Below are 14,752 nucleotides of genomic sequence, written 5' to 3'. Positions count from 1 at the left end.
GTCATACAGCATCAAGAGCCAGTCAGCCCGGTGCATGTGCTTTGTGTGCACATGTAATCTTCGTCCCCTGACTTGACTACCTGTGGAACAACCAGCAGTGTGCATGTGTTTCTGTATTGTTTGTGCTTTAGAGGGGGTGTGTTTGTGCCAGGTTGTGCAGAGCTAATTAACCAGTGTAAGCTCTGGTGATGGAAAATGTAATTATGGTGAAGGAACAAAAGGGGGGGAAGCAGCAACAATACCCCTCTGAGGGCAGTTGTTCATGGCTGGATGGCACAACAGTGGAGATGGTAACAAAATGGATGATAGGGAACAGAGAGTGTGCTTGACAGATAGAAAAATAGTCTGAACTTTTTGAGTTGGTTGGTAAAATGTAGTGCAACTAATAGCTAAGTGCTCTTGTGGCTCTCATCCTGAAATCTGTTTGTTTGTGTGTTTTGATGCTGGCTTGCATGTTTGTGTTTCTCATTTTCTTTTTATTTTTTATGTCTAATAGGATTGATTCATGGTTTATAGGACATGCTTTATGTTGTTTGGGTTCCTTTTTTAAATAACATCCATTTTGTATTTGGCAAATTAAGCCTACTTTATATCTATATATTCTTGTCATTGTTGCTGTTGGACTGGATTTTAATATAACTAATGCTAGAACTTTATCTACCAGTAAACATTTTCTCAGCTTTCTTTATCGAGCTGAATTATGTAGCTATCAAAACACCGGCCATGCTTTTGTTTGTTTAGTTATTAGGGATGCATAATTTATTGTTGCTTTGTCATTTTTGCTCAGCTAAAAAGCATGGCCAGAGACTTAACAGTGTCCCGTTGTCTTGGGGTTTGGGACAAATGGAGATCTTCCAAAGAATGGCTTTAGGATGAAGGACGCAGTAAACTCACTATCGGGGTTGTCAGGGAATGCACCCTATTTTTTCTCTGATGATGACACATTGTGAACAACAAAACTGTGTTGACATCAGCTGGAGGAAACCTAGTTAATGTAAACTGTCCTGGCCCCCTGCTGCTAACAGCTGACTGAGTGTTTAATTACGTTACATTGATGTGCTCATGTTCTCTTTAGTAAAAATAATTATTGGGCAAAGTTAAATTATAAAGTCATCATGATGTGTTCAGAGGTAGTCTAGTAAAATGACATTTTTTGGGGAGAAACTTAAAAAAATACAGTTGTTCAAAGGAGAAATTTGTTGACGCTTTCACAGCAATATAAAGTAGATATTAGAGAGGATTAATATATGCAATTTAAAGGCTTTTAAAGCAAAAAAAAAGTTTTTAATGTAAGGTAAGGTTGTTTTATAAATGTGTATGATTGACTTTGTGCTCATTCAGAGGTAATGTAATAAAGGACTTTAAAACAGTTCAGTTATTTTTATAATAAAGATGGTTTTCTGTCCCTGGTGCAAAAGGGGGCATAAATAAAAACAAAAACAAAATAAACAACAAAAACATTGATTTCAGCTTTAGCCTATCAGCCAAATTGTAATTTTAAACATCTGTATTGACCCAGAATTCTACAATTGGTGTATCACTATTGCAGTTTTGGATGTATGATAATAAAATTAGGCATTTGTTTCGTCATAGTAACCACACCAGACTAAAATAGGTAGTTCAGCTTCATGATGTTTTGGTTCACACAGGAGCAAACATGTCCACCTGAGTTTTTAGTCTCATGCACATTACCAGGCTACTTGTTCAACACAGCAAGAAACATTTTGCTGTCTCCTCACCTGCATTATATGAAGGAAGATACTTTATTGTCTCCCCTGTTGACCATTCTCAGCCAGCGAGCTACTGGAATCAATACAAGCCGTATGTTATCAGGTCACATGTGCAGCACCTATGTGGAGATGGCCTTGATTTAACTATTGATTCTTTCTCTGGAAGTGTCCCATTAGGTTTATGTGAAGGCAGTATGCCTAGAGCAGCTCTGGTCTTTGTGTCTATTGTTCTAAAGCTGAGCCTGAGTGATATATTGAGCCCACTGTTGTTGTATTTGAAGCAAAAGTTGTGCTAAATAAGCACAAAAGAGTTCCTCTGAATGCGGACAAAGTAAACCAGAGACTGTCGGGCTCAATTACAGGAATAGATTGGTTTGTCAGGCACTGGGAATATGTTGCAACTGTATGCAAAGTGCAGAAAAAGATAAATGGAGGACTGTTGTTGTGTGGCTGATAAAGGGAATCCACCGTGAGCAGACCTGCCATTTTGATGTGGGGTGGTATAAATTTTCTTGTTCTGCTGAAACACACAAAAAGACAGTTGTACTTGTCTTAGAAGCTCCAAAGTTTACCGGCTTTAGCCAAATACATTTTTAAGTTTTTAATTTCAATTGCAGTGGTGTTTTTGTTGTATAAGTACTTACATGGGTGTATTAACAGCTGTGTTTGAAGTTATTCTAAAATTATGCCTCTCCGTCTTTGTGTGTGTTATAGAATCAATCCAGTAACAATGCATGGCCTCTAAGCCGTCAACCATGGCTCATAGGAAGAGGCCGGGGACCAGCGGAGGAAACAGTATGGCTGCTCCAGGCCCCGCCTCCTGCCCGACCCCTCATCCTACAGAGTCATGTGATCTGAAAGCCCTCCCCCCAAGGCAACGCCCTGTCCGCTATCCCAAAGAGCCGCATGATCCGAAACCCCTTCCCCGTTCCTGTAAGGCACAATACTCTTCTCGCAAGTCTCAAGATGTGACTCATAGCCATTCAGAAGTGGATGTAAATCCAGAGGTCGATGTGAAGCGCTACAGCAACCAAGCAAATGCAGAACTGGAGGACCAGCGGCCAGCAACACCCTCCACGCCGGAACATGAACACGACCAAGACGATCACGACCGAGCAGACTTCCACGGCGGAGCTGACAGCCTGGATGACGACTCCAGCTCTGACTACATTAACAACACCTCCGATGACGAGGAAGACTATGATGATGGTGAGGAGAAAGATGTTAATCATATGGATAATTAATATTTAATGATCATCATCCTTGCAATTCCATTCTTATATTAGTGATTTTGAACTAATTATTGTTTGCTAAAATATGAAGGAGGATAAAAAACACATTTGTTTTTCTCTCTCTTTTTGTCTCTGTTGAGCAAGAACTTAATTGTACAGAATATATAAATGCATGCACAGGAAAGTAGAAAAAAAACGAAACTACAAAGTAACAGTCAGATGCAGCATCAGAGAAAGTAGTTATTTTTCATTCAGGGATTCATACTTGAAAATTTGCTGGCACTGCCACTGTTGCTTGAAATCATGCTTTTTTTGTGTGTGAATTGAAGCAAGGGTGCAATTTGGCAAAAAAAAATATCCCCACAAGTTCACACATATTTTGTCTGGCAGCATGAGAATATCCACATGAAAATATACTTGGAAACTTTGTGTCCCAGTGCTACGTTGCTGTACACGATTGAAACATCAGTACAAAGCAAATGCTGACACATTCATAGCCGTCATTTGAGCGTCCAAACACAACGTCCTGTTATGGTTTAAAAAAAGTTTAAAAAATGAAAGTTTTATATCGACATTTCCACCATCAGCTGACCTTCAGCTGGACATTCTTCCTGAGCATCTTACCAACATCATAAAATGACGTTAACACGACCAAATGATAAACTGATGCCAAGTCACATAAAACTCAAACCCAAATTTGAAACTCCTGTGCCTTACCCCTTTATCCACCACCTTTAACATGATGGGGCACTTTAATAAGAATATGCATGGCTGCGTGTAAACTGAAGTTTTAGTGGAATATTCATTTTCATAAGAAATGCAAAACAACGAAGAAATATTGTCTTTTTGGAATAAGGGCAAAAACCTGACTATTTTGTGCATGTAAACATACTCATTGTCTCCATCTGGCCATCTACTCACAACAGCGTTGCAGTTTTAGGCGTCTGACTGGGATGACAATACCGTCTGACCAGTGTTTGACAATGATAATAATGACAAATATAAGCTAAATGAATCACTGGATTCTTTACAAATGTGGAGCAGGTTTAAAATGGGAACTGATTATTATCTATCCCTCATAAGTCCCTGTGAATGCTTAGTAGCTCTGTGCTTATTGTTATATTTACAAAAGAAGCCCCAGGTGTTGAGAAACACGTGTTTGTGATCATAAATCCCTGCAGGGTTGGCAGAGGAAGATGAAGGTGTAACTTACTACATCCGATACTGCCCAGAGGACGACAGTTACCTGGAAGGAATGGACTGCAGCAGCCAGGGAGACTGCAACCACAGCCACGGTCAGGGGAACTGCGTCACCAGCATGCAGCCGGGCGGAGCCCACACTGATGAATGTCAGGAGGCAGTGGAAGGATGGGCCGAGGAGGGAGAGGGTGAGGTGAGAGAGGAAGAATGGGTGGAAGAGGAGGAGGGAGAGGGAGCAGTGAGGGAAGAGTGGAGAGAGGAGGAGGAAGAGGTGAGGGAAGAGTGGAGAGAAGAGGAGGGAGAAGTGAGGGAGGAGTGGAGAGAAGAGGAGGAAGAGGTGAGGGAGGAGTGGAGAGAAGAGGAGGAAGAGGTGAGGGAAGAGTGGCGAGAAGAGGAGGAAGAGGTGAGGGAGGAGTGGCGAGAAGAGGGTAAGGTCAGGCAGGAGCAGTGGGCGGGACGAGAGAGGCACAGGGTGGAGGAGTGGGGTGAGGGAGAGGGGGAGGTTCGCTGTGAGGTGGTGGAGCAAGATCCGGATGAGCAGATATACAATGGAAGACCAGAACCCATCCTGGACCACCACCATCACCACCATCTCCACCACCAACCTCCCATGCAAGATACCCTGCACCCCCGAGAGGAAGAGGAGGAGGCAGAGAGCGAGGAGTACTGCCCTAATGAGGAGGAGGATGAGGAAGGCGATGAGGAGGAGAGACACGGGAGGGCCTTCACTGGAGACTACTATGCCCCAGAGGACAATGGGAACTCAGTGCGAGTCTCTCCGTACCGTAGCCGTAAGGTGCTGGTGGTAGAGGGCGAGACGGGGGAGGAGGCGGAGGAGGACATTGACCAAATAGTTGCAGAGATCAAGATGAGTATGAGCATGGGGAGTCTTAGCAGCGGCACTGACCAAAGCCCAGAGGAGCTGGCGCAGGACCCCGCACCTAGTGACTACCCCCACCCCAAACCTGACGCAGCCCCTTACCCACCAGCTCACCATCGCCATGACAGCAGGCCCAAGTCCCTGAACCTGCCCTCCATGCACCACAACAACCCCGACCTCCAGAGGGGCATCAAGCCACATGCACGCTCCCCTGAGGACAGACAGAGATGGCAACCGGAGCAGGTGAGCTGTTAGTGAGAGGTTAAAGCTGAGACAGATGGCTTCACATGCCTGAATCCAGCAGGTGCTGCTTTAGTCCAAAAACAATGAGTGTAAAAATTTAACTTATGGATTTCCACTAACGTTTACTTTCAACCTGCTGTCAGTCATTTACCCTTGACTAATATCAAGGTAGCTGCTAACTACCTGTCCGAGGTGATGCGCTAGACCAGGGATATCCAGACTTTTTTGGATGGGGGCCGGATTAGGTTATGTGAAAATATGTGGTGGCCAGCTACTTCTCGCATCATACGGGTTATTTAAAAAAAATCACAATCAAGTGATACAAACGTTTAATCTTAAAATGAAAAAGTATTCAACTTTTCATCTGATTAAAGCGGCAGCCCTCTGCTGTAACAGCCACTGTTGACTTCATGCGTCGTTGCCATGGCCATATCTGCTGCCTTGCAGGAGATATCTGTTGCTAGGGAATTCTTCGTTTGCTTGTTGGTGTAGGGCAGGGCGATATGGCTTTAAAATAATAGTGTGACATTATAAGGCTATATTGGTATACACAATATATATCTTGATATTTTGAAATGTACATCACTAAAATACAAAATTATTGAATGAACTTCAGTTACAATAAAGTTAATCAAGTAGCTACTTTCATAGAATACAATTGAAAACACTACTTTTATAATAGCATTTAATAAAATACGGGAAGCTTATTAGTGCATTCGATATATCGCCCACCCTAACTTGGTGCATGTCTACAAACTATATGGTTGTCCTGCAATGTTATTTAATTAACTAATAATGTGTTAATCATGTAGTATATTTCGAGAAACAAGCCGAAGGCCCTTTAAAATCAGTCTGAGGGCCACAAAAGCCCCCCCGGCCGACTTTGGATAAGACTAAGCCAGACTCACCACTCTTGCTCTTTTTAAACTATTATATCTTATTTCTCAAGTATGAAGTATAAAAAGGTACAAACACTGGCATACAAAGAGCACATTAACCAGACAACAAAACGGAAAGTCGATGAATGGACCCCACTTGAAACAATTTACTTCTTGCTAAGATTTTGTTAATAATGTGTGATATAGCCTAATTAAAGGGATAGTTTGGATTTTTCTCAAAACAGCCCGTTCAGTGAAGTTTAACGTCCTCAGTTCCCCATCTTTGCTTTCGTCAGAGCCACCAGATTCCATTGACAAAACCAGTAATTTTAGCCGGCTAGACATGGCGGCTGCTGCTGCCTCGATCAGTTAGTTTGTGTTATTTTTTGACTTTGGTGACCCCGAATTAACCCTTTAAAATGCCAGAGTCACATAACACAAACTAAATAACTACTCAAGGCTGTGGCAGACCAGCAGCCCCTGTGTTCAGCGATGTTAAATCACTGCTGTTTGTTTTTCCCATAAGAGTATGGCTTTTAAGAGCTTAATGTAACTATATAGCTATAGTTCCCCATCAGAAAGCGTCTGACTGTAGAGTGGAGCAATGAAAATATACTTTTTGGTGGAATGTTTTTTAGGTGGCTAAAATACATTTTGCTGCTGCCCTGTCCACAGCAGTACATAGTTTAGCTTCCAATGAGGTACTCTTGTTTGTCTTCTAGGGGTGTGCCAGCCACTATCTACTAGATAGTACACTGATTATGGAGAAGTACTTCATACAACCCCATTTCAAAAGATCTGAACTATCCTTTTAAAATGGCAGTCCTGCAATATGTAAATTTAAGTTGAATTGTATTCATGAATTCATCATTGCTCTCCATTCCCTCAAAATAAGGCTGAATTTGAATATAATGGGCCTTTTTCTCAGTAGAATATTTTTTAGAGAAGAAGAAATCATTGTAAGTAAAGGTGTTATCAATAACAATAACCACTTACACAATACCAGAACCCCTTAAACTTTAGCACGAAAATGGATTTCAGCATCCATCATTATTTTCATTATTCACAACTATACTTTTCATACTGTATTATGTCTAACCTGTATGAAAAAGGCCCAAGCTGTGAATTAAAGTAACTTAATTGTATTGAATAAAAAAAAAAGAAAAAAAGGAAATTTAAGACTATATGCATCTTAACTGAAAGCAAGCAAATCACAGTTTCAAAGTCTTGGAAAACCATGAAAAGAAATAGAATTTCACAACCAGGTTTTCCAAGCCTGGAGAGGTCGTAGAATTAGTAAAAATCATCGAAAGTTTTGAAAAAAAATAATGGAACTCATTATGTGTTTACTATCACATAAGTTTGTTCCTTTTCTCGCAGCTTTCTGTCTCTTCCTGCTAGCTGAAATTATGTTTGAATAGATTTTGAATCTGATATATATTTTTAAAACACCAGGTAGTTTGGCAAGAAAAACTAAAAGCCTTATTATGGGTCATGGAAAAACCCATGGAAAAGTTTTGAAATTGTATCCATAAAAATGTGTGTGAATCCTGGATTCTTGGAATACAAAGTACATATATATAGAGACACAGGCACATGAAAAAAAGACAGACCCTACTAAAAACAGCATCAACATAATAATGCTAATTTGGCCTTTGCAGAAAATGTACTGGATATTCAGGCTGTTTTGATGCTCTGTGGCAGAAACACTTGCCACCCCATGTGATTGAAACAGCTTTGTGTTTAGAAGCTGTGGATGAATTACATGACATGTTGCTCATCACTGACCAGAGAAAAGCTGAAGCCCTTCCCCCTCCAAAAGGTTACCTTGAGATGTCCCCCTCCTCATCTCTCTCTCTTTCACAGCCTCAGCTTAGTGCACACACACTAGTGTGACAACGATAGACTCAAACACATGCAGAGCTCCCCCATCTTCTAAAAGTCAGATGGTAAAAGGAGAGCAGTGATAGTCTCCTGTGGACAGCATGCTGATACACACCTGCTCCACAGTGTGCACATGTTACATTCACTATGTAGCTCATTTGTAGCACAGAACTGGGTCAGCTAGTGCAACTAGATTAAACTGGGAGAATGTACAGCACACTGCAGATTCAAATGACTCCCAAACTCACTGTGATGATTTGGTCGTCTCGTCCGCTGTTATCAAATGAAATGTTCTCCGTACAGCACTTCAACATGACCTTTGAATGAACCAGGACAACAATGAATTCAATAAAAGCTTTGCAGCACAGTGTGGAGTCAAGAGATTAAGAATAAAAGAGTTACAGAACACAGGGAGGTCATCTACACACACATGCTGCTGGTATGATGTGTTTCAGGAAAGTAAAGTATATTACACAGTAATGTAATCTCATTTTAAATGGTGCTACAGGTTTTGCACTTAGGCTGTATTTCCCACAATATCCTGCTCTTTCAGTCAAACGCGATCCTTTTTAGTTTCTTAAACTTTGTTTCAAGCTGTAATGACATTTTTCACTCTACCATAAGGGGGTCCAGCACATTTCTAGGGCTCTCATCAATGGCAAAAAAGTAACTATTTTGATATTTATAATGTATGTAGTTCTACCAGTGCTTGTTTAATTACTTCAGCTCACTACTTTTCTTAAATGGGTCCATAACTGTCCATCAATTTGAAAGACTGTGCTAGTATAGGTATGTTTTTTTAAAAAAAAACTACCATGGATCACCAAGTCTGTTAAAGACCATTGACAGTCAGGTAAAAGGATAAGTGTACTTGTAATTACAATATTATTATGCGCAGTGCCTAAAGCAACACTCTCTCATACCCAAACGAAAGAACAGATTAATTTCCATCGATTTCAAGACAACTTATATGACTGGCTACAAAATGATATATTTAACCCTATGGTCACGTTTTTTAAAAATGTCCAATGTCATGACATGGTAACAGTTCCACTCTGCTACCTACTTAGGTTAAGGCAACAAAACTACTTGGTAAGAGTTAAGAAAACATCAAATAAGTACTTTTGTCACTTAAACATAACATATGTCATTAATGTAGCACGCTGCACATACCAGCATAACAGGCAAACAGCGGCCTCCTGGGTGATAGTCCTGTGTTTGTTTGACTCATCCATCACTGCCCCAACCCTCCCTAAAGGAACATCTTTGGTATTTGTTCAACGTAACATGGACTTAGCACAAACTGGACTGTTCATTGACTCAAAATGCTGCACTCTCTGAGCAGCAAAGCATGCTCTGGGCTCTCAGTCTGGGAAGACAGCACATCATCTGAGCAGCAGAGCGTAAAGCGGAGTGAATGTGTGATTGACTAAATGGTTCATTAACTCATGTAGAAATAGTTACGTCGAACAAGAGCAGTCTTATTTTATTGTAGATAGTCAGATTGGATTTACGAAAGCACAGTTGCTTGTTAAGCTAGGCCACCACACTTCCCTCTTTCGCTCTTGTGGTTATTACTCAGGCTACTAGGAGGAGCTGCCTTACATTAAACGTAAAAATGGGTTGTAATAAGCTCCTTGCTCACTTGACCTATGTGTGGTTTTTGTCAGGTTTTTTTTTTTTTTTTTTGATGAGAGCAGGCTGGCCTTAAAAGCTTAACATTCTCACCAGATGGACATATGTTCATAAAAATTCATATCTTCAGTAAAATGGAATAAATCTATCTGAAGGTGACATGAATTGAGATGCCGGGTGCAGTAAAATGTAGTGAAGATTATGCCTTGAAATCTAATGCTCTCATTTGCAGTATTTTTCATTTTTATTGGTATTTTGTTTTGAATTTCAATGAGATAATCTGTTGAGTAGAGCATAATGAAAAGACTTACTGCTGCAGAAGTCTTCATTGTTGCACAGTAGTAGCTTATTTATCAGGGAAGTAACTGTTGTGGATGAATCTGATGCTTTCCTTTAGCTGAAGACACTATATAGGAAAAATAGGAGATCTCACATTAATGTAGTTGAGGCTGATTTGATAAGTAGTCGCAGGAGTGCAATATCACACACTCAATTACAAAAATATCCTGGTAGATCTGTCCTGTCCACGTTTGCAGCAGCTGGTGGTCTTGTGAATGCTAATTCTGTTAATGGCTTAAAATCAAGATGGTGCTGATTTATTGATGATAAAGTTCTACTTGTAGCCTCTTTTAGACCTCCTGTTACAGATGAAGGCATTTTTCTGGATTCTGCACATGGGTGCAGTTTTGTAGAGCATCACAGTTTAGCAATCCATCCCACCATACAACAACAACACGAGTCTAATTAATTTAATGGCTGTTTGCACAACTGAGTTGGGCGGCATGATGAATACTGATCAGGACTTTACGTTTAGCTCTCTCTTTGCAAAGGAGGCCACTAATGTCATGTTTGTGGTAATTAATTTCAATTTTAGATGCAGCACAGCATGGGCTGAATTTTCACTGCTACACCAAGAAGGAGGAGGTTTTATTGGCGGGAGGATTTCATTTCAGCCAGTGGTACGATTGAATGTTAATGAGCAGTTGTGGACTGCAAGATTGATCACCACAAGAATAAATGTAATCCTCCCTTTGCACGTGATTATATGGATGTACTGTTTATATCCATACATCTGATGAGAGAATGATAGAAAAGAGAACATAAACATGTGCCAGCTTACATCAGTTTGAACCCAGAGTGCTTGCGTTCCTCAAAGGACTGCTTTACCCTTAAGGTGATTTTATAGAGACCTGCAAGACTGCCAGTGATCTTGGCTAACAACAACACTGTCTTTAAGAGGCATTGGTGTGCTCTTATTTTGAGCTAGCCCAAAGGTAGTGATATATGGAACTAGGCAAACTTGGTTATCCTTTGGTATCAATGTCATATTAATGTAATGCTTGCTGGTAGTGAAGAGGGCCAGTAACGCTCCAAAGTTAGTCCATTTTTTAGCGAGGGAAAAACTGGCTTGGCCATTTTAATTGAGTTGTCAAATATACATTTTGCATCATATCTCTGTAACAAATTTTATCAACCCAAAAATTTATGAGACATAATTGACGATGGGAATGACCATCACATACTTCCATCATGATAATCTAAGCCCTTATGCATACTAAATGTTAAAAATGTGAATTGGCGCCTAACTGGAACACAATATTATGGCATATTTATGACAATAAACCTTGACAATCAGTGCTGACCTACATCTCAGATGACGTACACCACTTCTATGTTGCATATTCTGTTGACCTGCTTTAGGTTTAATTTATTTTTAGGTTGTTTATTATTGGATTGACCTTGTTTTAAGGCCTATCTAAACATTCATTTTTCCTCGAACCTAACCCTCTGCAGCCAATTCCAACCAGCAACACAAACACAAAGGAAAGTGTTTCCATGTGCCTGACTTAGATTGTGCAAAATTAGTCTCTTGTTGTTCAGTTTTATCCTCCCCTAATTCTCTTCTACTTGCACTTGTTCCTCTGTGTTGACCTGCCAGGTGAGCAATGGCGCAGAGCAACCCAGAAAACAGCAGCGCTCTGACCTCAACGTTCCCCTGGAGAACAACAATGTACCAGAGGTAAGATGCTCTGTCGCAGTGTTTCCTTCATCAACCTTTAGATCTGAGCGAGGTCCTCCAAACTTCAGGATATTGTTTGTTGTGTGTGTGTGTGTGTGTGTGTGTGTGTGTGTGTGTGTGTGTGTGTGTGTGTGTGTGTGTGTGTGTGATGGTCTGAGTAAATGAGTAATTGTGTAATTACAACCTCAGCTCATGTCCTCTGCTTACAGCGTGATAGCATCCTGGTAAATGAGCAGCGTTTCTGCGTGCAGTTTTATGAGAGCCATTTTTCACCGGGGTTGTCTGCAGTGGATGCTTTCTGTACAGGCTCCGCCCACACCTCCCTGTCCCTGGGTGGAATAAACTTTCTGAATGTGTAGTGAGCAGGTTAGAGGATCAAATAGATCCGCTGGGACGAGTGTTTAAATCTCATGAATCACTTCACATTTCATGCCTCTCTCTGCCTATAGCTTCCTCCTCCCTCCCGCACATCCTCTCTCTTCCTCCTCCCACAGCAATGTCGATGTGTGCAGTGGATGAGTAACACTTAGCGCGCTCTCCACTTTTTCAGTGCCCTTGAGCAAGACATACCCAGTTTCTGCAGCAGTGGAAGTGCCAAGGTGTAAATATGTGCAACTGTGTGAATGTAGGCCAGAGCTAAACATTGATATTGTGGTAGCTGGGCGACTTTGTAAGCTGCTTTCACATCATGTCATGTCACATTTTAAGCCTCATATCGCTCATATAGCAGGAGAGCATCATGTCTTGCATCATAAGAGGTTCAAGTTGCATGTTTGTTGAAGGTCAAAGACAAATTCCAATCACCATTTTGCAATCGGGGAATCAAGAAAAGCAATTACTTGTCCTTTCTCATACAAAAAGACAAAATATTTTACAAGATGGGATATTTAGACGATTTTCCCCTCTTGTCATTTCTAAGACTGAACTTGATATAAATCAGCAAGCTTCCCTGCACGTCTTCACTCTGCTCAGCAGGTAGTGTGAAAGATAAAAACAGTGGGCGGCTGGACTAGCTCGTGAAACAGGCCTGCTCAGTGCTTGGCAGGAGGTTTGACTCACTGGGAACTGTGGTGAAAGATGCACATGCAGTAAGGTGCAGGCCATCCTGGACAGCATCAGTCATCCCCTCCACAACAGTCTTGCAGGCGGAGAACCAACTGCAGCAGACGGCTCATCTCGTTGTGCTGCAGGACTAAAAGGTTTAGCAGATCCTTTGTCCCCACAGCCATCAGGCTCTGCAGCACCTCAGCCAATAGCAGGAGCTCATGACCAGGACTGCTGTTTGCCCCCATCTCTCCCTTCCTCCCTGTCTCTGTCCCTCTCTCTCTCTCTTTCTTTCCATCCGTCCCATTCTTGTGAGTGTGTTATTTCAAGAAGGCCTTAAGAGAATTTCTCCAAATTTTGCGCAAACATCCACCTGGACTCAGTGATTAACTGATAAGATTTTGGTGGTCGAAGGTCAAGGTCACTGTGACCTTTTTTGTCTAATTTTTGTGAATGCAATATCTCCTGAACACCCTCAGGGATTTTTTTTCAAATTTGGCACAAACATCTACCTTAACTCACCAATGAACTGACTGGACTTTGATGGTTTCTGGGGCACCTGGTGGCTCAGTGGATAGAGCTGGTGCCCCACGTATAGAGGCTGTGTCCTCACCGCAGAGGCTGCGGGTTCGATTCCGGCCTCGGATCTTTGCTGCATGTCACCCCCTATCTCTCTACCCCTTTCACACTTCTGCTGTCCTATCAATTAAAGGCAAAAATGTCCTAAAAATATCTTAAATTTAAAAAAAAAGTTGTGGTTTCTGTGATCTTGTATCCCTTTCATTCTTGTGAAAGCAAGATCCCAAGAACACTTTGGAAATTTCATCATATTTGGCAAAGACGTCCACTTGGACTCAACAATGAACTGATTAGAATTCAGTGCTTAAAAGGTCAAGGTCACTGTACCCTTTTTGGCCATAACTCAAGAATTTGCATGCTAACTAGGACAGATTTTCACACAAACGTCTAACAGGATATATTGATGTAGTACTGACATTATGATCCAAAAGGTCAACTTCACTGTGACATCATAGTGTTATGCAAAAACACCTTTCTGGCCATCACTCAGCAACAGAAAGGGAGACTGGTCAGATACTGAAATGGTAACACAAATCTTTGGTGTCCACCTTGAAACTGTGTGAATTGTATAAGATCGTCTATGCTGCCGAGGGAAATATGTAACTGCTATTTGACAGGCGGTAATTGCAGCTCAATTCACAACCATTTATCTCTCATCTCCTGTTTTTGTCTTCTAGCCAACAAAGAAGGTTGCATCGTTCCCCAGCTTTGTCGATGGTAAGTTAATCTGTCTGCACACCTGTTTGGTGATGAAATCAAAATATTGTAATTGCATGGAAGCATTCCAGCGATTACTTTGCCTTCAGTCTTTCATTTCACAGCCCTGATAAAACTTTTTCCAGTGCTCTTTCCCTGCCTCTGGGCAGATGCTCGGCCTAATAATATGTGAGGGGCTTAGCTGGCTGTTTGCTCCTTCAGATCATGACAGCGCATTGTGTCCCTGAGTGGGTGTCTGAGAGTCCACATCTGCATATCACAGACACAGATTAATCTCGGCTCAGCCTCCCACCAGCACTGCACCTCTATTAGCTCACAGCCTGTCCCACCCAGCCTGTTATCACTGTATCACCATCTCCAGAGCAACAGTGTTTGGTTCTATTTTTCCGCACAACACATTGATGGCAGTGATCACAATACTCTTGCCACTGCACACCAGACCCTTTCAGTCTATCCACACTTTGTCCTTCCTCGTGTCTCGTCATTAATCACCCCCCTCTCTGCTTTTCCCCGGCCCAGTCCCAGGACCCTGCGAGCCAGAGGACCTGATTGATGGAATTATCTTTGCTGCTAACTACCTGGGCTCCACTCAGCTGCTGTCTGAGAGGAACCCCTCCAAGAACATACGCATGATGCAGGCTCAGGAGGCTGTCAGCAGGGTCAAGGTACTTGAAAATACACTGACTCACACATGCAAAAACACACATTTA

At 41.7% G+C, this 14,752-nt stretch overlaps 1 protein-coding gene across 6 annotated transcripts in view; it reads left to right on the top strand.

Moving 5' to 3' along the window:
* The window catches only part of apba2b (amyloid beta precursor protein binding family A member 2b), an 86,024-nt gene that overhangs the window by 45,915 nt on the left and 25,357 nt on the right, over positions 1–14,752 (top strand). For all 6 annotated transcript variants that reach the window (XM_088077131.1, XM_088077140.1, XM_088077112.1 and 3 more), the window contains 5 exons: positions 2,445–2,939; positions 4,144–5,285; positions 11,622–11,702; positions 14,003–14,042; positions 14,562–14,707. In XM_088077131.1, the coding sequence (XP_087933257.1) occupies positions 2,465–2,939; positions 4,144–5,285; positions 11,622–11,702; positions 14,003–14,042; positions 14,562–14,707 (1,884 nt within the window). In that variant the 5' untranslated portion in view covers positions 2,445–2,464. The remainder of the gene's footprint in view (positions 1–2,444; positions 2,940–4,143; positions 5,286–11,621; positions 11,703–14,002; positions 14,043–14,561; positions 14,708–14,752) is intronic.

The sequence above is a fragment of the Plectropomus leopardus genome, chromosome 1, assembly GCF_026936395.1.
Source record: "Plectropomus leopardus strain MGB_pleo_1.0 chromosome 1, ASM2693639v1, whole genome shotgun sequence".
NCBI classification, from domain to species: Eukaryota; Metazoa; Chordata; class Actinopteri; order Perciformes; family Serranidae; genus Plectropomus; species Plectropomus leopardus.
The sequence above is the reverse complement of the archived record's forward strand: the minus strand, read 5'-3'. Positions and strand labels throughout refer to the sequence as shown.